The sequence below is a fragment of the Taeniopygia guttata genome, chromosome 2, assembly GCF_048771995.1.
Source record: "Taeniopygia guttata chromosome 2, bTaeGut7.mat, whole genome shotgun sequence".
NCBI classification, from domain to species: Eukaryota; Metazoa; Chordata; class Aves; order Passeriformes; family Estrildidae; genus Taeniopygia; species Taeniopygia guttata.
The window spans coordinates 150,576,901-150,599,633 of NC_133026.1; the positions used below are offsets into that span (position 1 = coordinate 150,576,901).

The following is a 22,733-nucleotide window of genomic DNA, read 5'->3' on the forward strand; positions in this document are numbered from 1 at the left end:
CCTTCCACGCGTGGGGGTCCCGGAGGGAATTCCTGGCTGCTCCCAAACCTTCCCAAACCCTTCCCAACCCTTCCACGCGTGGGGGTCCCGGAGGTAATTCCCGGCTGCTCCCAAACCCTTCCCAAAATTCCCCAACCCTTCCACGCGTGGGGGTCCCGGAGGGAATTCCCGGCTGCTCCCAAACCTTCCCAAACCCTTCCCAACCCTTCCACGCGTGGGGGTCCCGGAGGGAATTCCCGGCTGCTCCCAAACCTTCCCAAACCCTTCCCAACCCTTCCACGCGTGGGGGTCCCGGAGGGAATTCCCGGCTGCTCCCAAACCCTTCCCAAAATTACCCAGACCTTCCACGCGTGGGGGTCCCGGAGGGAATTCCCGGCTGCTCCCAAACCTTCCCAACCCTTCCACGCGTGGGGGTCCCGGAGGGAATTCCCGGCTGCTCCCAAACCCTTCCCAAAATTCCCCAGACCTTCCACGCGTGGGGGTCCCGGAGGGAATTCCCGGCTGCTCCCGAACCCTTCCCAAAACTCCCCAGACCTTCCACGCGTGGGGGTCCCGGAGGGAATTCCCGGCTGCTCCCAAACCCTTCCCAAACCCTTCCCAAAATTCCCCAGACCTTCCACGCGTGGGGGTCCCGGAGGGAATTCCCGGCTGCTCCCAAACCCTTCCCAAAATTCCCCAGACCTTCCACGCGTGGGGGTCCCGGAGGGAATTCCCGGCTGCTCCCAAACCTTCCCAAACCCTTCCCAACCCTTCCACGCGTGGGGGTCCTGGAGGGAATTCCCGGCTGCTCCCAAACCTTCCCAAACCCTTCCCAACCTTTCCACGCGTGGGGGTCCCCGGAGGGAATTCCCGGCTGCTCCCAAACCCTTCCCAAAATTCCCCAGACCTTCCACGCGTGGGGGTCCCGGAGGGAATTCCCGGCTGCTCCCAAATCTTTCCAAACCCTTCCCAACCCTTTCACGCGTGGGGGTCCCGGAGGGAATTCCCGGCTGCTCCCAAACCTTCCCAAACCCTTCCTAACCCTTCCACGCGTGGGAGTCCCAGAGGGAATTCCCGGCTGCTCCCAAACCCTTCCCAAAATTCCCCAGACCTTCCCCGCAGCGGGTCCACGCGTGAGGGTCCCGGAGGGAATTTCCGGCTGCTCCCAAACCTTCCCAAACCCTTCCCAACCCTTCCACGCGTGGGGGTCCCGGAGGGAATTCCCGGCTGCTCCCAAACCCTTCCCAAAATTCCCCAAGCCTTCCACGCGTGGGGGTCCCGAAGGGAATTCCTGGCTGCTCCCAAACCTTCCAAACCCTTCCTGGCACCTCTGGGCCCACGGAGGGATTTCCACCACGGGGGTGGCTGAGTAAATTTGGCGTGGGGGAGGTTCCCGAAGTTGTCCGTGGGTGTGGGAGGTTCTCCCCACTCTCCTCGCCCCACAAGTCCCCCCACAGTCGGTATCCACGGGGTTTTGGGGGGTACCCTCCGAGGGGATGCCCCCTAATTTACCGGTGGATGTGGGAGCTGCTTCCCACCCCAGGGTGCTCCTCACCCACCGGCATCCCTGACACGAGGGGACCCCGGAATTTGAGGAGGGGAGTGGGATCCTGTAATTTTTCCATGGGTGGGCTTTTCCTCACCCTCTTTTCCCCACAGGACCCCCTCCATTCCCGTCATGCTGCTCCAAATCTCCCGGGCTGTGCTGCTCCTCTGGTTTTTGGGGTGGTTGGGCCTCGCTGCCCCCCCAGAGAAGGTGGGGACCCACCCCCCAAATTTGGGGATCCCCCCACAAATCCCCTTCACAGCAACCACGGGTTGTTCTAGGATGAAGCTACACCCCAGGAGGTGTCACACGTGGATTCCTGTCACTGTGGGATTCCCTCTGGCCGGGAAATTTGGATTCTGGGGTCCCCCACCCTTTGCTTGGTGTAGGGATGGTTTTTGCGGGGGTGAAGGCCAAATTCTGGGGTGAGTTCACACCTTTTTCCATACTTTATGTCCCCAAACCCCCTCCTCCGTCTCGTCATCCTGTGCTGGGAGCACCCAGGGGTGCATTTGGGGGTGTCCATGGGGAAAACCAGCATTCCCAGATCATCACCCCCCAAAATTCACCTCAGGAGGAGCTCTGGGAGACCTGGATGAGGTTCGCGCTGGATGAGACCCCCGTGGCCCATCTCCTGCAGGACATCCCCCACCGGACGGGTACGAGCCAGGGTTGGGATACTTCAACATTCCCATATCCCACTTTGGGATGGATCCGACCTCTTTTACCTCCCCACAGGGAATGTGAGCAGCCGTGGGGCTGAGCAGCTCCGGGGAGGACACCAGGTTGTCCCATCCAACCTCCATCAGCAGCAGGAAAGATCTCAGGATGTTCATCCCCAACCAGGTGGGAATGTGGCAAATCCCATTGCAACGGGATTCATGGAATCCTGTTTTTCACACCGGGGTGCGTCTTCCCCGGTGCTGTATCCATCTTTTCCATATGCAGAGAGCATCCTGGTCCTTCAGGAGGTGACGGAGAAGCTGCAGAAGGTCAACCAGAGCCTGGAGCTGATGCTGACGGCCTTGGAAAACGCACTAATCCGGCTGGAAAAACACCTGGAGCAGCTCAGAGCCATCCCTGACCTGGATGGTGAGTGGGAATGGGGGTGGAGGATGGATGGGAGCTGGTGGGTGCCAACACCAAGTTCTTCTTCCCCATCCCACAGGTCAGAGCCAAAGTGCCACCTCCTCTTGTGTGCCATATTTGACGCTCCTGGTTCTCCCACTGGTGCCGGCGTCATTCCGGGTCATCCTTCTCCTCCTCTTCCTCGCTTCCAGCGCCCTCGGCATCCCAGCAATCTCCACTTTCCTGGTCCTTGCTGCAGCAGGTGGGGACACGTGTGGGGACAGCGGCTGGGGACACACCACCCAGGGGGGATCTGTCCTCTCCCATCCTCATTTTCCCACAGGGCATTGGCTGCTGGTTTCCACCTGCCGCGGTGCCGGAAGGATCCGGCCGGTGGTTCCCCGGGAAGAGCCCCGCTTCCGGCTCACCTCCACCCCGGAGAGGTAGGAGATGGTTGAGGAGGTGGCATGGAACCCTTGGGAGCTGCTGGGTGCCATCCTTGGTGTCCCACCCTGGATCTTCCACCCTGGAGCCACCTGGCAGAAGTTCTCAGGAAGGGACAGGATACATCTCGGTGGCTTCCCTATGGCTTTTGGACACCTCATCCCAACTCCTTGCACCACTTCTGTTCAGATGTCCCACCCTGGAGCCATCTGGCAGAGGTCTCCCAGGAAGGACAGGACACATCTTAGTGGCTTTCCTGTGGTTTTGGGGCATCTCATCCCAACTCCGTGTCCTGTTTCTGCTCAGTGTCACATCCCTGAGTGTCCCATCCTGGAGCCATCTGGCAGAGGTCCCCAGGAACAGACAAGACATATCTTGGATGGCTTTCCTGTGGTTTTGGGGCATCTCATCCCAACTCTGTGTCCTGTTTCTGCTCCATGTCACATCCCTGGGTGTCCCATCCTGGAGCCACCTGGCAGAAGTTCTCAGGAAGGGACAGGACACATCTTGGTGGCTTCCCTATGGCTTTTGGACACCTCATCCCTACTCCTTGCACCACTTCTGTTCAGATGTCCCACCCTGGAGCCATCTGGCAGAGGTCTCCAGGGAAGGACAGGACACATCTTGGTGGCTTTCCTGTGGTTTTGGGGCATCTCATCCCAACTCCGTGTCCTGTTTCTGCTCCATGTCACATCCCTGGGTGGGTGTCCCATCCTGGAGCCATCTGGCAGAGGTCTCCAGGGAAGGACAGGACACATCTTGGTGGCTTCCCTATGGCTTTTGGACACCTCATCCCAACTCCTTGCACCACTTCTGTTCAGATGTCCCACCCTGGATGTCCCATCCTTTGTGCCTCATCCTGGATGTCCCACCCTGGAGCCATCTGGCAGAGGTCTCCAGGAAAGGACAAGACACATCTTGGACGGCTTTCCTGTGGTTTTGGGGCATCTCATCCCAACTCCATGTCCTGTTTCTGCTCGATGTCACATCCCTGAGTGTCCCATCCTGGAGCCATCTGGCAGAGGTCTCCAGGGAAGGACAGGACACATCTTGGTGGCTTCCCTATGGTTTTGGGGCATCTCATCCCAACTCTACATCCTCTTTCTGCTCAATGTCACATCCCTGGGTGTCCCATCCTTGGTGCCTCATCCTGAATTTCCCACCCTGGAGCCATCTGGCAGAGGTCTCCAGGGAAGGACAGGACACATCTTGGATGGCTTTCCTGTGGTTTTGGGGCATCTCATCCCAACTCTGTGTCCTGTTTCTGCTCAATGTCACATCCCTGGATGTCCCACCCTGGAGCCACCTGGCAGAAGTTCTCAGGAAGGGACAGGACACATCTCGGTGGCTTCCCTATGGTTTTTGGACACCTCATTCCAACTCCTTGCACCACTTCTGTTCAGATGTTCCACCCTGGATGTCCCTTCCTTCGTGCCTCATCCTGGATGTCCCACCCTGGAGCCATCTGGCAGAGGTCTCCAGAGAAGGACAGGACTCATCTTGGATGGCTTTCCTATGGTTTTGGAGCATCTCATCCCAACTCTGTGTCCTGTTTCTGCTGTATGTCACATCCCTGGGTGGATGTCCCATCCTGGAGCCATCTGGCAGAGGTCTCCAGGAAAGGACAAGACACATCCTGATGGCTTCTCTTTCCAACTCCGTGGCCTATTTCTGCTCAGAGAAGGGTGTGGAGAGGCTGGAGAGGTGAATGTCTCTATGGTGGTGGTGACACAGAAGCCACCGAGGTGACAGGAGTCCCTTTTTCCTTCTTCCCACACAGGGAATGCGATATGGAACTGCTGCAAGAGGAGCTGGACAGGATGGAGATGAGCTGCCTGCAAGATGAGAGGTGCCCACAAGGTGGGAGGTGTGGTGGCTGTAGGACATGGATCCCAAGCCCTGACACGTCCCCATCCTGTGCTGGGACGTGTCCAGAGTGTCCCCAAGCTCTGCCAGGGCATGTGACACCAACCCAGAGTGTCCCCACCCTCTGCCTGGGGACAGGAGCACTGGGAGGGTATCTCCACCCCTGCCATGTTCTTGCAGACCCTTCGCACCTGGAGCAGCCCCAAGAGGTGGCCGAGGACATTCCCGAATTCCTAGGGCAGGTGTCACCCGACTCCGGTGGCCAGAGGACAGCACTGAACTCGTGTGGGGTAAGCTGCTGGGTGGGATGTCCCCATGTTGGTGTTGTCCCCCAAAACCTGCTCTTGGGGGCCACCTGGGTCTCACTGAGGGTCAGGTCCTCCAAGGTTGGGGTGTCCTCACCACAGTGGCACCTCCGAATGTGGGACAGCCCACTGGGAGACGGACAGGGCTGGGGATACGACATACAGGGAGGAATTTGGGGTGGAATATGGTGTCCTGAAGGATGGCCAAGGGGACAAGGGACATCTGCAGGAACCCCCTTCTCCCCAAACCAGGTGACACCGGAGCTGCTGATGGATGCTGGGAAGCTCTGGGAGCCCAAACCCTGCAGCCCAATGGCCAACGTGTGAGCACCAACCACCTGGAATGTCCCTTCTCCACAGCTTGGTGTCACCTCAGGGGGTGACCCCACTGCTGGTGGCTTCCTGGGGTGCTGATGGGTGTCTCCTCTGTAGGTCCCTGTGCCAGGGTGTCACCAGGGCTGGGCAGCGGTGCCGGAAGAAAGCGATTCCCGGGCAGGAATTCTGTCACATCCACACCACCAGCAGTAGCTTGGCCATGGATTCATCCCGCCATTTTTGACCCTCTCCCTGAGGGATTTTAACTCTTTTTATGGCTATTCCAGATCCTGGTGGAGAACATGGACCCTAAGGATGCCACTGGATGTGGGTACAGGGCAGATGTTCATTGTCCCACCAGTTTTATGCTATTTGCATATATTTTAATAAATGCCACATTTACAGCTGGAGTTTTTCCCATTCCTATCCTGAGACAGGGGGCTGTGGGATCATCCCCACGTGCCAAGAGCAGCAGAAAATTCCCTGCTGCCATTTCCATGCCCTGGAATCCTGATTGCCTTCCCTTTACCACACCTAATTGCAGGTAATTAGTGTAGCTCATTAACAGCTCAGAGCCACCACCCTCTTGGACGCAAATCCTACCACTTGATTTGGGATCTTTTTGGGATGCCCCAACTTTCCTCCCCCACCCCTGCCCTGGGCGTCCTGCGCCACTCCCAGCAGTGGGGCAGGAATGTGGGAGCTGCTCCCCGGGCTCCCGTTTTTACTTTGGGAATGTCACTGTCACCCCCCACCCCAGCCCCGTCCTCTGCCCCAGCAAAGGACAACCCTGAGTCGAAGAGGACGATCCCGCTGCCGGGTGGTGCCGGTCCCGGTGCCGTCACTTCCTGGCGCTGGCATAGTTGGCGTTGAACCAGGCACAGGTTTCCTTCACGGCTGGGGAGGGGAAAAATGGGATGGGTTTGGGGGTTGGGAATGGATTTTGGGAATGGATTTTGGTCACAGAATTATGGGACTTGTTTTGGGATTGGGAATGGATTTTGGGAATGGATTTTGGTCAGAGAATCATGGGATGAGTTTTGGGATTGGGAATTGATTTTGGTCAAAGAATCACGGGATGGGTTTGGGGATTGGGAATGGATTTTGGGAACGGATTTTGGTCAGAGAATCACAGGATGGGTTTGGGATTGGGAATGGATTTTGGTCACAGGATAGAATCATGGGACTTGTTTTGGGATTGGGAATTGATTTTGGTCACAGAATCACAGGATGGGTTTGGGGATTGGGAATGGATTTTGGTCACAGAATCATGGGACTTGTTTTGGGACTGGGAATGGATTTTGGTCAGAGAATCACGGGATGGGTTTGGGAATTGGGAATTGATTTTGGGAACAGATTTTGGTCAGAGAATCACAGGATGGGTTTGGGATTGGGAATGGATTTTGGTCACAGAATCATGGGACTTGTTTTGGGATTGGGAATTGATTTTGGTCAGAGAATCATGCGACGGGTTTGGGAGATTGGGAATGGATTTTGGTCAGAGAATCATGGGACTTGTTTTGGGATTGGGAATTGATTTTGGTCAGAGAATCATGCGATGGGTTTGGGAGATTGGGAATGGATTTTGGTCAGAATCACAGGATTGTTTTTTGGATTGGGAACAGATTTTGGTCAGAGAATCACGGGATGGGTTTTGGGACTGGGAATTGATTTTTGTCAAAGAATTGTGGGATGGGTTTTGGGACTGGGAAGGGATTTTGGTCAGAGAATCACAGGATGGGTTTGGGGATTGGGAATGGATTTTGGGAATGGATTTTGGTCAGAGAATCATGGGATGAGTTTTGGGATTGGGAATGGATTTTGGTCAGAGAATCACAGGATGGGTTTGGGATTGGGAATGAATTTTGGTCAGAGAATCATAGGATGGGTTGGGGGACTGGGAATGGATTTTGGTCAGAGAATCCTAGCATGGGTTTGGGGATTGGGAACGGATTTTGGTCAGAGAATCCTAGGATGGGTTTGGGAGATTGGGAATGGATTTTGGGAACATATTTTGGTCATAGAATCGTGGGATGGGTTTTGGGATTGGGAATGGATTTTGGTCAGAGAATCACTGGATGGGTTTTGGGACTGGGAATTGATTTTCGTCAAAGAATTGTGGGATGGGTTTTGGGACTGGGAATGGATTTTGGTCACAGAATCATGGGATGGGTTTGGGACTGGGAATGGATTTTGGTCAGAGAATCATGGGAAGGGTTCTGGGACTGGGAATGGATTTTGGTCAGAGAATCACAGGATGGGTTTGGGATTGGGAATGGATTTTGGTCACAGAATCATGGGACAGGGTGGGTTGAAAGGGACTTGTTTAGGTCTTCTCATCCAACCACCATGCAAGGAGACACCTCCCAAGAGACCAGGTTGCTCCATGCCCCAGCCAACATGACCTTGGATATTTCCAGGGATGGAGAAACCACCACCTCCCTGGGCAACACGTGCCAGTGTTTCACCACCTTCATTCCTCATCTGGGAAGGATGGACCACCTGGATGCCACCAAGGCTGATGGCACAGGGTAGGACCCCCGATGTTTCCTGCAGACTCGCCCATCTCACCTTTCCTGAAAGGTGTGAACTGGAATTCGGGCAGGTACCGCCGGAGCTTGGCATTGCTGGCCGTCTTCTTGAACTGCCCGTCGGACTTGGTGGTGTCAAACTGGGATGGGAAGGATTAAGGAGGGAAAACAGGTCTTGCTTCTGCTCCTTTGGTGGGAAGGATCCTCTGGATCATGGAATCTCCCAGGGGAGCTGGCGGGAAGAGGGGCTCAGCCTTTTGTGAAGGATACAACGAGCTCTCCCCTGAATTCCATAGCCTCCGCGATGGCCTCTGCCGCTTCCCGGATGGAGACTTCATCTTCTTCTCCCACTGTGGAGAAGGGAAGGGTCGTGGCTGTTCCCTCATGGAGAAGGGACTTCTTGGGGACAGCCAGGGCTCACCTGACAAAATTATTGGTTCCACCTCATCGTATTCCCGCAGGACCCAAAGGAAAAGTCGGGCCAGGTCCTGTGGAAGAGCAGACAACTCTTGGAGGGCTCACTGATATCCCCCAACCTTCCATTCCCAAGGGGACACAACTCTGGGGATGACCCAGGAGAAGCCAGGGGGGGTTCAGACCCCTCTGTGGTCCTACCAGTGGGTCCTCCAGCCCCATTCCCTGCTTCCCAAGGCCACACCTACCAAGGAATAGATGAACTGTCTCCTGGGCTTGCCCGTTCCCCAGACGGTCAGAGCAGAGCCGGACTCTGAAGGAAGAAGGACCCATGACCACCAGAGCCACCTCTAACCACCCCACAGAGCAGGTGGGAAAGCAAAAAAAAACCCCTCATTTCTCCCCAGAAAACCCCTGGAAGTCCTGCCACCCTCACGTTTGGCCAGGTAGACCTTGTGGATGAGCCCCGGCAGGACGTGGCCGTCCTCGATGTTGAAGTTGTCGTGCGGCCCGAAGACGTTGGTGGGAATGACGGCGGTGAAGCGTCGGCCGTGCTGCTCGGAATAACCCCTGGATCAGAGCAGAGAAGGGACGGTGGGTGGGCTGTCAAGCCCCTTCCTCCAGCAGTGATTTGCCCCCCAAAAAACCCCGGCCAGCAGCACCTTCACCTGCCGAGCCCAGGTATCTCCCCAGCTTCCAATTGGAAATCCCACTGGATTCCCCTTGCCTTGAAAACCAGTGGCTGCTCCCATGTCCCCAGCTCACCTATTTTGGACATCGATCATCCTTTTGGCATAGGAGTAGCCAAAGTTGGAGCTATGAGGCGGCCCGTTGTGGATCTGGCAATGTCAGAGTGGATAAATTAAGCAGGGTGAGGAGACTTTCCCTGGATTTTGCATGGGAATGGGGATTCTCACCATGGTCTCATCGATGGGATAGGTGGTCTTGTCTGGGAAGATGCAGGTGGAGAGGCAGGAGACCACCTTCTGCACCCCCGACTCGTGGGCCGTGTGCAGGACGTTGTCGTTGATGTGGATGTTTGTCCTCTGGGAAAAGGGACATTTGTCAGGATCGTGGGGTCAGGGATCCCCAAATCCCTTCACCAACAACTCATTAATAACTCCAGAAACCTCTGGAGCTCTGGTTTGGCTCTGGGAGCAGAGCAAGCCACATCCCCGTGTGCCCGTATCCCAGTTTAGGGAGCGCGGCGCCCACGGGGATCCCGGCAGCACCGATTCCGTGGGTGCTCACCCAAAAATCCAGGTTGGAGCGGATGTTTTTGAAAAGACCCCCGACCATGGCAGCCAGGTGGATGACGTGGGTGGGCTTGTGCCTCTCAAACAGGGCTTTGGTCTCGGAGCTGCTCCTGGAATGGGAAATTTTGGGATTCAGTGGGGTCAGCAGAGCAAATCGAGGCACTGCCGAGGAAAAATCCAATCCTAGGAGAGGAAATGTTGGGGTTCGGTGGGGGCAGATTGGGGAGTTTCTACGGAAAAACCCAATCTTGGGATGGGAAAATTTGGGATTGGGTGAGGTCAACAGAGCAGACTGGGGTCTTCCAAAGGAAAACCCAAATTCTGGAATGGAAAATCTGGGGTTTGTCAGGGTCAAGAGAGCAGATTGGGCTTTTTCCAAATTCCAATCCTAGAATGGGGAAATTTGGGATTTGGTGGGGTGAACAGAGCAAATTGAGGCATTTCTAAGGAAAAACCAAATTCTGGGATAGGAAATTTTGGAGTCACCAGAGGAAATTGGGGGTGTTCCCAAGGAAAAACCCAATTCTGGGTTGGGAAATTTTTGGGGTGACCAAAGCAGTCTGAGGAGATTCAGAGGAAAAAACAAATCCAGAGATGGGAAATCATCAGAAACAGAGCAGATTGGGTTGTTTCCAAGGAAAAACCAAATCCAGGGATGGGGAAATTTGGGATTCAGTGGGGTTGACAGAAAACACTGGGGTGTTTCTGAGGAAAAATTCAATCGTGGGATGGAAAAATTTAGGATTCAGTGGGGTCAACAGAGCAGAATTGGGGTCTTTTTGTGGAAAAACCAAATCCTGGGATGGGAAATTTTGGGGTTTGTCAGGGGCAACAGAGCAGATTAGGCTTTTTCCAAGGAAAAATCAATCTCTGGAATGGGAAAATTTGGCATTTGGTGGGGTCGACAGAGGAAATTGAGGCATTTCCAAGGAAAAACCAAATTCTGGGATGAGAAATTTTGGGGTCACCAGAGCAGATTGGGGCGATTCCAAGGAAAAAACAAATCCAGGGATAGGAAATTTTGGAGTCACCAGAGCAGACTGGGGTGTTTCCAAGGAAAAACCAAATCCAGGGATGGGAAATTTTGGGGTTTGTCAGGGTCAACAGAGCAGACTGGGTTGCTTCCAAGGAAAAATCAAATCCTGGAATGGGAAAATTTGGTATTTGGTGGGGTCAACAGAACAAATTGAGGCATTTCCAAGGAAATACCAAATTCTGGGATTGGAAATTTTGGAGTCACCAGAGCAGATTGGGGGTGGTTCCCAAGGAAAAACCCAATTCTGGGTTGGGAAATTTTTGGGGTGACCAAAGCAGTCTGGGGAGATTCAGAGGAAAAAACAAATCCAGGGATGGGAAATCATCAGAAACAGAGCAGATTGGGTTGTTTCCAAGGAAAAACCAAACCCTGGAATGGGAAAAATTGTGATGTGGTGGGGTCGACAGAACAAATTGAGGCATTTCCAAGGAAAACCAAATTCTGGGATGGGAAATTTCGGGGTGACCAGAGCACTGGGGAGATTCAGGGAAAAAAACAAATCCAGGCATGAGAGATTTTGGGGTTTGTTGGGGTTGATAGAGCAAATTCCGGGGTTTTCCAAGAGAAAAGCCCAGCTCACGTCAAGTCGGCGTCTCGGGAGGACACGAAGATCCACTCCTCGTCCGGCCGCCCCTCTCCATCGGCCACCACCTTCTCGATGGCTCTGCCCACCAGGCCGGTGCCACCTGTCACCAGGATGCGCTTGGTCACCTCGCTCATGGCCAAAAACCCTGCAGGGAGGAGCCGGGATCACTCAGCGTGGACCACCCTGGGGTGAGCATCCCCCAGGCAGGTGGGATCGGGTTTTTTTGGGGAAATTTCTGCGTTTCTGGGTAAAAAAGGGGCGTGTTTGGCTGTGATAGCGCTGGAACTCCTCAGCTGGAGGCCACCTGGGCCAGGGCTGCCACGTGGCGCTGGCCCAGCCTCTGGAAAGGGAGGGGCACCTGCACCCCCAGGTGTGTGCCCCAAATCTCCTTCTGCACCCCCAAAATCACCTCCCACACCCCGAATCTCCCCCTGCACCTCAGGGCTGCATCCCAGATCTATTCCTGAGCCCCAAATCTTATCTCTGCAGCCCAAATCTCCCCCTGCACCCCAGATTCTCATTCTGTACCCCAAATCTCCCTCTGCACCGCAGATCTCCCCCTGAACCCCAAATTTCCCCCTGCACCCCAAATCCTGTGTTTGCAACCTAAACCCTTCCCTGCACCCCAAATCCCAGGGTCGCACCCCACGCCTGCCCTGCCCCTCAAACCTCAGCACCGCACCCCAAATCCCAGCTCTGAACCCAGTCCTAACCCCCCCACACACCTCCCCTGCACCCCAAATCCCACCCCTGCACCCCCATCTCCCCGCACACCCTCACACACAGCGCCTCCCAACCCACAACCCACAACCTCCCGTCCCCCTGCCCTCCCCACCGTCCTGTCCCCCCACTTTGGGGACCTCCCGCTTCTCCTCCCCACCGGTCTCGGGGGGCTCCTGTCCCCTCAAATGTCCCTTCACGGCGTGAGGGGCGCGTCTCACCCTCGGCTGGACTCGGCCGCGCTCGGATCCGCTCGGCTGAGTTCGGCCGCTCTCGGCTCGGTTGTGTTCGGCTCGGCTCGGTATAGTCTCGGCTGTGTTCGGCTGGGCTCGGGTCTGCTCGGCGGTGCTTCGTGAAGGCTCGGCGAGGTTCGGCTGTGCTCGGCTCGGCTTGATTCGGGTCAACTCGTAGAGGGCTCGGCTGGTTTCGTCCCGGCCCGGTGAGGGTTCGGCTGCGCTCGGGTTCTTCCGCCGCCGTCACCGGACGCTGCCGCTTTGCTCGTCGGGAAATGTAGTTCGTAGCTGGGAGCAAGGGAAATGAGAGGGCGCAGAGGAGAAGATTTTGGGAAGAGGGATAAGGGGAAGGGATGCAAGGAAGGAAGAGGCGCAAGGGAAGAGAAGCGGCTGGGGAAATTAGGTGCAGGGGGAGGGAAGGACGTGCAGGGAAAAGGAAGGGGGGAAGGAAATGGGAGTGCAGGGACAGGGAAGGGGATGCAGAGGTTTTAAGGGAGTTCATGGGAAGGGGTTCAGAAACAAGGAAAAGGGTGCAGGAAAGGAAGGGGGTGCAGGGAAAGGGGGTTCCTAGGTGTCCCCCCTGCCAAAGTGGCTCATCAAAAGGGATTTCCATGTGAAAACGTTTTAATCACTTTTAATGCACTTAAGCCGAGATTAAAAATGCTTTCCTGCGTGTGGGGGATGGTTTTGAAGGCATCCCCTCCACCCCCACATCCAGCTGGCTTTTCCTTCGGGATTTTTGCGAGGTAAAGGCAGGGCTTTGCTCTAAATTAAACTTTTGAAAGTGGAATTAAGAGAGACCCAGCCAGGAATTCCCACATTCCTCCCACCAAAGCCCTGGTTAGCCCCAGTGTCAAGGAGCAATAGAATGAGAGTTTTTCATTCCTTTCCTCCTGGCTGAGACCTGGAAATGTGCCCTTTTCCTTTGGGAAAGTCTCAGGGAAGGCTGAATCCTTGAGGACCTCCTTGCTGGGAACTGGTGGTGGCAGAGGGGTCATTTGCATATTAAAAGAGATGTCACCTGGTGCCTCTGTCCCCTGGAGCCAGCGATGGACACTGGAGCTCCTTCTCCACACCAGCTAATTCCACGTCAGTCCTGCATCCTCCATGAGACACTGAGGTTTGGCAAGAAGAAAACCTCACGCTGGTGTTGGGATGAGTCAGATCCAGCTGCGTCCACAATTCCACCTCACTTCACGGCGAAATTACGGAGTAAAAGGGTCTGGGTTGGAATACAATCATTCCCATAAATAAAAATCATCCCATTCCAACCCCTTGCCATGGGCAGGGACGCCTTCCACTAGACCAGGTTGCTCCAACGTGGCCTTGAACACTCCCAGGGATGGGGGGAAAGCCAAGGAAGATTTTCCATGTGCTGGTGGGAGAATAAGATCTTCCTGCTGCCTCCTGCAAATTTTGGGAGACTAATTAAGGATAAACCCGTGCTTCGGCCAAGGAATTGCTGGGAGGTGGCGCAGCCGAGAGCTGCTGTGACAGCACTCGAATAACCACGGTGTTGCATTAAATGTAGTAATTTCAGAGCTTAAATATGCTAATTCTGGGTCTAATTACCAAAGAAATGTTGGAACATGAGGGAAGATCACAGGGGAAAGGGATAAAGTTGCGGCGACCACATGGGATGGACTCGTTTGTTAATGAAATATCACCCAGGCTGCTGATGTTATCTAACAAGGCCCTGGGATTTGAGGATCAAAGGCTGGAGCAGACCCATTAGCTCATCTGGGCAGGGCGTCTGCGTGACACGATCCAGAGGACATCCCAGGACCTTCCAGCCGGCAGGATAAAGCTTGGGTGGCTTGGCCAGATCCCGTCGGAGAACCGCTGCTTCGTGTCAGGCGTCGTTTCCGTAACAAAGCTTCCTTGTGGGGTGACCTATTTCTCTGGAACGGGCCCGGTTTTGGGTCCAGCCCCACTCCCTGCTCTGCCTTCCCCGTGCCTCGTAGGAAAGTGGGGCAGATGGGAATGAGATTCCTGAATGAGGTTGGAGCAACTCGGTACAGCCTATCCCAGGTGGAAGCTGTTCGAGGATGAAGACAAGCTCCAGGAGCCCAGGTGAGACAGCTCTAAGCATCTCTTCCCTGCTAAAATTCCAGCTTTGTGGCTGTTTTTTAGGGAGAAGCACACCAGCAGTGACCCCTTTTCCAGGCCTTGTCCCACGGGATGGCCTGTGCCAGTTTCCATAGGGATTGGGGGTTGCTCCCCACAACGCGCAGCCCTTTGGCAGTGGGAATTATCCAAAAACACAGAGGAAGAAAACTGGGATGGGGATGGGGGTGATGGCCACAGATATTCCAAGAAACTTTCTTCGTGGGATTGGGAGCAGCTGCTGCACAAGGATGTCCTTTCCACCATCATTTTGGATTTGGTCTTGTCGAGTCCAGTCCTCTGGAGGAGGGAGATGAACCTACCACTGCACCATGATGGGGTTTGGGGTTATTCTGAGAGTGAGATTTTGGTGTGAATCCCATTGGGAGAGGCACTGGAAGAGATGCCACCTCTTCCAGCCCATCCCACCTCATCCAGCACATCCCACTGGGGTCTCCTTGGGTGGAGTGCAGAGATCCGGGCAGGGGGGCAACCCAAGGGACCTGGATTTCCCAGGGTGGATGTGAGACAGGAATGTGGGCCCAGGGCACTGTGGATGTGGATCTGAGCCTCCTCCCAGTGTTTCCTGGAACCCACGGGAGCTGACTGTGCCCAAAAAGAGCGTCTCTGGCGCAGGTTTGGGATGAGGCAGACATCCCGCTGGGCCTGGCTGCTTGGGCATGTCCCAGGACCTTGGGAAGGTGAAATCCTGCTCTTGTTTCGGTCCAAGTGTTGATGTCAAGCTGGATGAACTCCAAGGTGAATGAGTATAAGAGGCACGGATTACTTATATTTGTCTTTTTATGGGTTAGACTTTATTTTAAGACGAGCTGAAGTTGGTGCCTCAAGGGGAAATGCACTATTTAACTAAATCGGGAAATAAAAAGGCCAAACAGTTCCAAACTGTTCCCTCTCCTTTCCCAGCTCAGCTGCAGGGGCTGTTTAGTTTTGGTTTTAAGGAAGGGCTTTGTTCCTCAGCTAACTCTTCCTCTTTGAACCAAATCCGAATCCAGCTGTGCTTGGAGTTCTCCATCTCTCTGGGCTCCAGCTGCTCCAGAGATGTTATTTTAATTTGCTTTTGATGAATATTTTAGTGCTGCCAATAGCCCTGGAGACTTTGAACTCACGTGTCAGCCCAGAGCTCACCTGTTTGCCGGGAGCCTTTGTACAGAGGAAAAAAACACATCAAAGGAGAAGAAAGAGTGAACGTCACTGGTGAGAAGCCATTTGGGGAGAGCAAAGATCTTTATGACCCAAAAATCTGTGTTGGAGTGTCAAAACTGGGAGGCAAAGAGGCAGGGAGGTGGCACAAGGGGTACCATCATCTCAGCAGGGTCACAGCAGCGCTCCTGCACTTTGTTGTCAGGTCTCCATGGTGCGCCTCAGGAATCCACAGTGACTTGGTGGGAGTCAAGTCATAATGGGATGTGATGTGTGACCTCAGAGCAGAGCGTTGGTGGCTTGGGGTCACCAGCACAGATGATCCAGGGACCCAGAATAGGGAGGAAGGTGCCCTGGAGGCTCCCTCAATGGGACCCTGCAGTGAGGGGGGAAAGGAGGATCTCCACCAGGGATCAGCTGAAGACCTCAAACAAGGTGAGATCCCGGCCTGGAGACTCCCAGGGAGGTGGAATGGGGAATGTCCAGCCAGGTGGACAAGGCAACAATAACCTGGGTCCACCGAGGAACTTGCAGAAAGGGACGTAGTGGCCTGGAAACCCTGGTAAACTGAGGCACGTGCAGGAAAAGGGGACAAGGAAATGGGACCTTCCTTGGGTGGTCCTGGCATCCTCTGAAAGTGAAGATGGTGTCAGAGGGACTGCGGCTATTTAGGCTGGGAGCGAAGTATCTGTGCTGGGTGTAGCTGCAAGAAGTCTGGCATAAGAAAAAGAGACATCTGAGGCTGTGCTGGAGGAAAAGTTTATTTAGGGAAAAGAATGAGTAGACAGGAGCAGTGAGTGGAAGGGATCCAATGCCAGGTTCAAGTAGGGTGAGCACCAGCTGAGGTGCTTTGCTTGCAGGAGTTGTGGCGAGAGGACAGAGCTGGTGGTGTCAGGGGTGGTGCTGAGGACCCTTAGCAGATGTAGCCACCCCTTCTGCCATAGCAGCCCAGACCTCCCAGCCCGTAGCCAAGGCCAAAGCCAAATCCACCAGAGATGGGCTGTCCCTGGGCGTTGAGTTCACTGCCCAGAGCAGCCGAGGAGGTGGATCCGACGGCGGTGTTCTGGGGGAAGGAGGTCATGATGGGTCCTGGCAGGGTGACCAGCACAGGGGAAGGGTTGATGATGACGCGGGAATCCTGGCATTGCAGGGCACAGGGCTCGTTGCAGCTGTTGGCCAGCGGGGTGGGTCCGCCGGTGGATCCGCAGTGGGTGTTGCAGGCCATGGGTGTGGAGTGGAGGGTGCCTGGAAGAGAAGGGGTGAAGTAGGACAGGGGATGTGAGGGGCAGTGATGCAGGAGGGTGATGGAGTGTGGAGGCTGTTGTGGGGCTGTGGGAAGGCATGAGGGCTGCTGAGGCTGGGGCTGAGCGTGCTGGAAGAGAAGGGCCAGGGGTGCAGAAGCAGGAGGTTCAGGGGCTTGAGACTCACCTGGTTGTCAGCAGGAGCAGAAGGCTTCAGGAGAAGTGTGTGAGGGAGAGAGGCTCTGTGCTGGCTTTTATGCTGGTTCTGGAGGGGTGGGTCAGCTTTGTCCCATGGCCTTGGGGCATTTTGGAGGCCTCGTGAGTGCTGAGGTGGGGAGTGTTTTGCTCCCCACAACTCTGCAGTGTCATGTCCTGCGCTTGAGGCCATGACTTTGGCGGCAGCTTTTAAATGCAAGCATTAGAGACCAAAGGCTGCCATGGAAGTTGTTTGTCTATGAGGGCTGAAGACGTGACCAGAAGTTTGGAGAGGTTGGATGTCATCATCATGGCAGTGGTGTGCTGTGGTTTTGTGGGTTCGTGGTGAAGAGGGGCCTCGTTCCCCCACAGCCACGTCAGGCTTGTTTGGGCTTTGCAGCTCTTCTGGAGATGGCAGGTGTCCCCTTCCATGATATTTTCTGTCTCGTGACCGTGTTGTGCAATTTCTAAACTTTTCCGTATTCCAGCCCTTTCTCACTAAAACTGGGAAGCAATTCCTGTGATTTATGGATTTCTCCCGTACTCCCCAAGGTCTTGTGTTGATTCATCCATAGCTGGTGATGGATATGGAGAAGAAGATGTGTGAGGAGCAGCTGATGGAACTACAGACATTCACTTTTCACAAAAAGAGGGTTGACCTGGTTAAGCTCTACAGGTTTCAGAATGGAAGTCCTAACATCAGTTTTGTCTGACACAGCCTTGCAATTCACGATGTGGGAAGTGCTTTCCTCCCCACAGCTTTGCAGTGTCATGTCCTGCTCTTGAGGTCATGTCCATGTGCCCTTGTGTGTCAGCATTTAAGTGAGAGTTGGTATTTGGGAGGATTTTTTTGGAAGATGTGTGTCAGAGAAACCAAAATATACAACAAAAGCCTAAGGAAAACATGGGTGTCATCAGTGAGGTCATTCTGTGGCACTCGTATGTTTGGTTTGTTTTTCTTGTGGGTGTGTTGTGAAGAGGGCCCCAATTCCACCGCAGCCATGTCAGGCTGGTGTGGGCTTTGCAGCTGTGCTGTGCATGAGAAGCTGCCCCTTCCGTCACGGTCATTCCTCCTTTAAAGTGTGAGTGTTTGAAACCCAAGGCTGGTGTTGATGGTCCGTGTCAAATGGGACTGAAGACGTGACCAAGATTTTGGCAGGTGTGGTGTCATCAATGAGGTCAGCCTGTGGGACTCATGGGTTTGGGTTTGTGGGTGTGTTTTTTGGAGGGGTCCCAAACTATTGCAGGTGTGTCAGGCTGGTCTGGGCTTTGCATCTGTGCCAGGTGTGAGCACCTGGACTCTTCCATTCCTTCTGGGCAGTCAGAGAGTTGCCCCTTCAGCAAGGTGGAGGGTGATGGAGTGTCTGAGGCCACACTTCTCTGTTCCACTGGTCAGAAGGAACTGAAGACTACGGGTTAAAGGAATCTTCCCAAAGTTCAAGCAAGGGGAACGTGAAGTTCTGCATCTGGACAGGAACCGCACTTGGCCCAGGATAATGCCTGGGACTGAAATTCTGGAAAGTGACTTTTGTGAGCGGGACCCTGTGGTGCTGATTGAGATCAGAGTGACCAGGAGGTTGCAGTGGGGAATTACTTCAGTGGGGTGTCACCAGTGTCCAAGGCAGAGTTCTGAAAATTGTTGCCATGAAATTGTGAGAGGTGGCCCTTCCTCTCTTTAGAGCAGTGGTGAGATTCTATGTGGGTGCTGTGGACAGCTCTGGCCTCGAGATGTGGAGAAGAACAAGGGGATAGTGGACCAAGAGCAGTTGAGAGCCACTAGACACTTCAATTTCTGGTGGATCTTTGCTAGAGGAGAGACTGAGAGAGCTGAGATTCTGCAGAGACAAGGCTGGGCAGGGGGTGTCGGCAGTGTGTGGGAGCCCAGCTGTTGTCAACACTGCACACATGAAAGGAATAGGGCATGTGCAAAAGTGAGGAAATAGATGGAATTCCATGTGCAAAGGAAGGAAGAATTTTTCAGTGTGCGTGGAAGGTCACAGAGTGTAAGAGACAATGGGGTCTCTCTTCTTGGAGGTCCAAAACTGAACTGGCCATAGTCCTGGAAGTTCCTGGAATGGAAGCATTGGCACTCAGGAGTTCCTGCCCAAGTGTTTGATGTTGTTCCCCTGTTCATGGGGAGGACTCAAGAGTGCTGCTGGGAAGAGAATTTTTCAAGTCTATGCCTGGGTAGAGTGACTTTGGCATAGCAGTGCCCAAGTAAGAATTGTTATGTCAAAGCCTTTGGTAGATGAGGTGATGGCCATGTGTCATGTTCTGGAAGGTTCCCCCTCTCTCCTGTTTGCCATGTCAGCGTTGGTTGTTACTGGTGGGGACACATGTGGTAAGAAATGTTCTTTGCTTCCTTTCCATGCGACATAATGTTTGAGTGCTGCCATTGCACAGGGTGAGGATGTGAGACCATTGGAATTCAAAACAAAGAGGCTGCAACTGAGGTTGTGATGCAAGAAAAATTTATTGAAGTGAAAAACTGATGAGAAGGAAGAAGCTGAAGGAATCAGGTGTGAAGTTGAGAGGCCACCAGCCGAGGTGCTTTGCTTGCAGGAGCTGCTGGCAGAGCCCAGAGCTGGTGGTGTCAGGGGTGGTGCTGAGGGCCCATAGCAGATGTAGCCACCCCTCCTGCCATAGCAGCCCAGGCCTCCCAGGCTGTAGCCATAGCCCAGGCCAAAGCCAAATCCACCAGAGATGGGCTGTCCCTGGGCGTTGAGCTCGCTACCGACAGCAGCCGAGGAGGTGGATCCGACGGCGGTGTTCTGGGGGAAGGAGGTCATGATGGGTCCTGGCAGGGTGACCAGCACAGGGGAAGGGTTGATGATGACGTGGGAATCCTGGCATTGCAGGGCACAGGGCTCATTGCAGCTGTTGGCCAGCGGGGTGGGTCGGCAGGTGGATCCACAGCGGGTGTTGCAGGCCATGGGTGTGGAGTGGAGGGTGTCTGGAAGAGAGAGGGGGATGGGGCAGGAGAGGGATTTCGGGGCTTGAAGGGCAGTGATGCAGGAGGGTGATGGAATGTGGAGGCTGCTGTGGGGCTGTGTTGAGGCGTGAGGGCTGCTGAGGCTGGGGCTGAGCGTGCTGGAAGAGAGGGGCCAGGGGTGCAGGAGCAGGAGGGTCAGGGGTGTGAGGCTCACCTGGTTGTCTGCAGGAGTAGGAGGAGCAGGTATCAGGAGAAGTGTGTGTGGGAGAGAGGCTCTGGGCTGACTTTTATGCTGGTTCTGGAGGGGTGGGTCATCCTTGTTCCATAGCCTTCGGCATTTTGCAGGTTCCAGTTCCTTCTGGCTCAGACTGGTGAGTCCTGAGGTCAAGGAGTGTTTCAATCCCGCAATTTTGCTCTGTCACGTTCTACTGTTGAGTCCATCTGACCTTGGCGGCAGCTTTTAAATGCCAATATTACAGACCTAAGGCTGTTGAGGGTGATGATGTTTTTTTGTGGAGGGCTGTAGACTTGACCAGAGGTTTGGGCAGTCAGGTGTCAACACTGAACTCACCCAATAGCACTGTTGTGCTGTATTTTGTGAGTGTTTTGTGGAGAGGGTCCTCATTCCCTCCCCAGCCACATCAGGCTCATCTGGGCTTTGCAGCTCTTCTGGGCGTGACGGGTGTCCCCTTCTGTCACGTTCTATCCTTCCCGGGCCCTGTTGCCAACATTCTAAACCTGTTTATATGTCAGGCCTTTCCTGCTGGAGATGGGAATGCAATCCCTGTGATGTGGGGACTCTTGTCATGCTCTGCATTGTCCTGTGTTTCATTCATCTGTAGCGCTCGTCTCAGCTGGGCCCAGCAAGGTCACACTCAGGGGTCTCATTGCTGGGCTCTGAGTGAAACCAGGACAGGATGAATGGTGAAGGATAAGAAGATGATGTGTCAGGAGCAGTTCAGGACCTGGATACATTCAATTTTCAGAACAAATGTATTGATCTTTTTACTCTCTCAAGGTACCTGTATGAAAATCAGAATATTCATTTACCTGGCCCAGCATGGCGAGTCATGAGCTATGGACTGTTTTCCTTCCTGCAGCTCTGCAATTCCCTATCCTGCTCCTGTGCCTGTGTCCATCTAACCTTGGCAGCAGCTTTAAAGTGAGAGTTGGTCTTTGGGAGGATTTGCTTGGAATGTGTGTGTCAGAAAAAGCAGAATAAACAACAAATGCCTATGAGAATTGGGATGTCATCAGTGAGGTCAACCCATGGGACAAATGTGTTTTGGTTTGTGACTGCATTTGAGAGAGGGGCCTCATTCCTTTACAGCCAGGTCAGGCTGGTCTGGCCTTTGTGGCTGTGCTGGGCATTAGGACCTGCCCCTTCCAGGGCATTTACTCCCTCCCACCTTGCCCTTGGATTTCCAGGGATCTTGTTCCTGCACACAAGGATGGGACAATTCTCTCCCCTACAGAGCATTTTCAAGGGCAGTTTGTGCAAGGTGATGAGGAGCAGTTAGCGTTGATTTTGAAGGGCCAAATCATGTCTTAGTGACCTTCATGTGGCCAACAGAGGGAAATAATTTTACTGTGGATGATGAGGGAGTGATGGCTGGCCTTTACCTCTGCTCTTAGCAGTGTCTTTGGCCCTGTCTCCTGCTGCATCATGCCAGACTATGCAAGGATGTACAGGTGGTGTAAAGGGTCAGTGAGGTGGACTGCTCTATTTATGTAATATTTAAACAATGTGTAATATTTAAACAACCTTGTGATCCAAAGTCAAGCTGGAGTGAAACTTCAAATGAAGTTGCTCAAGAGTCGAATCCATGAGGCCAACACTGTTCAACATCGTCAGAAATGTTGTGGTCAGTGTGAGCAGTTCTGTGCTGCCCAGGGCAGGAGGCCCAGAGACTTAGTGAAACAAGGCCACTTCAGGGCTACCCAGATATTTAAAGGGCTGGAGGATTTTTCACAGAGGACTGAGAGAGAGGGACTTCCCAGAGACAAGGCTGGATTGGGGGGTTGTTACCAGTGTGTGTAAATCCTGCATGGCAGGGAATGAAGCTGTGGGATCACAGCTGTTCTCAGTGCTGCACATGCAAAGGAAAAGTCGGCAACGGCACAAGTGAAAACAGATGGAATTCCATGGGCAGAGCAGACGAGCCTTTTGTAGTGTGAGAGTGGAAGAGGTGCAGGAGTCTATCGAGGGAGATAAAAACATGAGCTGTCCATGTTTCTAAAAATCCTTCTCGGTACCCTCACTTGGACAAAGGGGAGGGAAGCTCTTGCAGCACTTTCTGAATTTCTCTCAGAGTGGATGATATTGTGATTGTTTGTATGGTTTGAGAGTTTTAATGAGAGGAGATATTGTCAAAGTTATGCTGGCATGGAGAGACTTTTCCAGAGCAATGAGTAGGGGAGCATTGTTGTGTCAAAGCCTTTGATATGGCAGGTGATGTGTTTTCTCATGTTCAGAAAGGACACCCTTCAACCCTGCTTCCTGTGCCAGTCTTGGTTATTACTGGTGGGAGCCTATTGTTTCAGAAGGTGTTGTGCCACTTTGCCATCCACCCCATGGGAGAGGGTGTGAGAGCTTTGGACTTCAAAAAGAAGAGGAAACATGTGAGGCTTTGATGCAGGAAAACTTTATTGTTGCAAAAGAATTGAAAGGCAAGGGAGAGAACGTGAAGAGGTCCAGGGTGAGGTGCAAGTTAAGAGGACACCAGCCGAGGTGCTTTGCTTGCAGGAGCTGTAGCCAGAGGCCAGAGCTGGTGGTGCCAGGGGTAGTGCTGATGGCCC

The 22,733-nt window shown here is 53.9% G+C and overlaps 2 protein-coding genes across 4 annotated transcripts; one reads left to right on the forward strand and one right to left on the reverse strand.

Moving 5' to 3' along the window:
- Positions 1 to 1,517: 1,517 nt before the first annotated feature.
- Positions 1,518 to 5,933, forward strand: LOC115493583 (uncharacterized). Of its 2 annotated transcripts, none has more exons than XM_072925090.1 (10): positions 1,518 to 1,735; positions 2,100 to 2,184; positions 2,264 to 2,371; positions 2,474 to 2,617; positions 2,694 to 2,855; positions 2,937 to 3,036; positions 4,818 to 4,897; positions 5,084 to 5,193; positions 5,461 to 5,531; positions 5,641 to 5,933. In XM_072925090.1, exons 1-10 carry the CDS (start codon positions 1,658 to 1,660, stop codon positions 5,765 to 5,767), a joined length of 1,065 nt encoding a protein of 354 aa, XP_072781191.1. In that variant the 5' UTR covers positions 1,518 to 1,657; the 3' UTR covers positions 5,768 to 5,933. The 2 variants fall into 2 exon arrangements, with proteins under 2 accessions (XP_072781191.1, XP_072781192.1); XM_072925091.1 differs by having other exon boundaries at positions 4,818 to 4,886.
- On the reverse strand, positions 5,885 to 12,441 carry GFUS (GDP-L-fucose synthase). 2 transcript variants are annotated; one of them, XM_041714104.2, is made up of 11 exons: positions 12,288 to 12,441; positions 11,341 to 11,491; positions 9,720 to 9,834; positions 9,386 to 9,514; positions 9,234 to 9,307; positions 8,905 to 9,038; positions 8,717 to 8,781; positions 8,476 to 8,542; positions 8,325 to 8,404; positions 8,095 to 8,194; positions 5,885 to 6,420 (listed from the first exon to the last, which is right to left on the reverse strand). In XM_041714104.2, exons 2-11 carry the CDS (start codon positions 11,478 to 11,480, stop codon positions 6,365 to 6,367), a joined length of 960 nt encoding a protein of 319 aa, XP_041570038.2. In that variant the 5' UTR covers positions 11,481 to 11,491; positions 12,288 to 12,441; the 3' UTR covers positions 5,885 to 6,364. The 2 variants fall into 2 exon arrangements, with proteins under 2 accessions (XP_041570038.2, XP_030122699.4); XM_030266839.4 differs by having other exon boundaries at positions 12,227 to 12,319.
- Between the last annotated feature and the right edge of the window lie 10,292 nt (positions 12,442 to 22,733).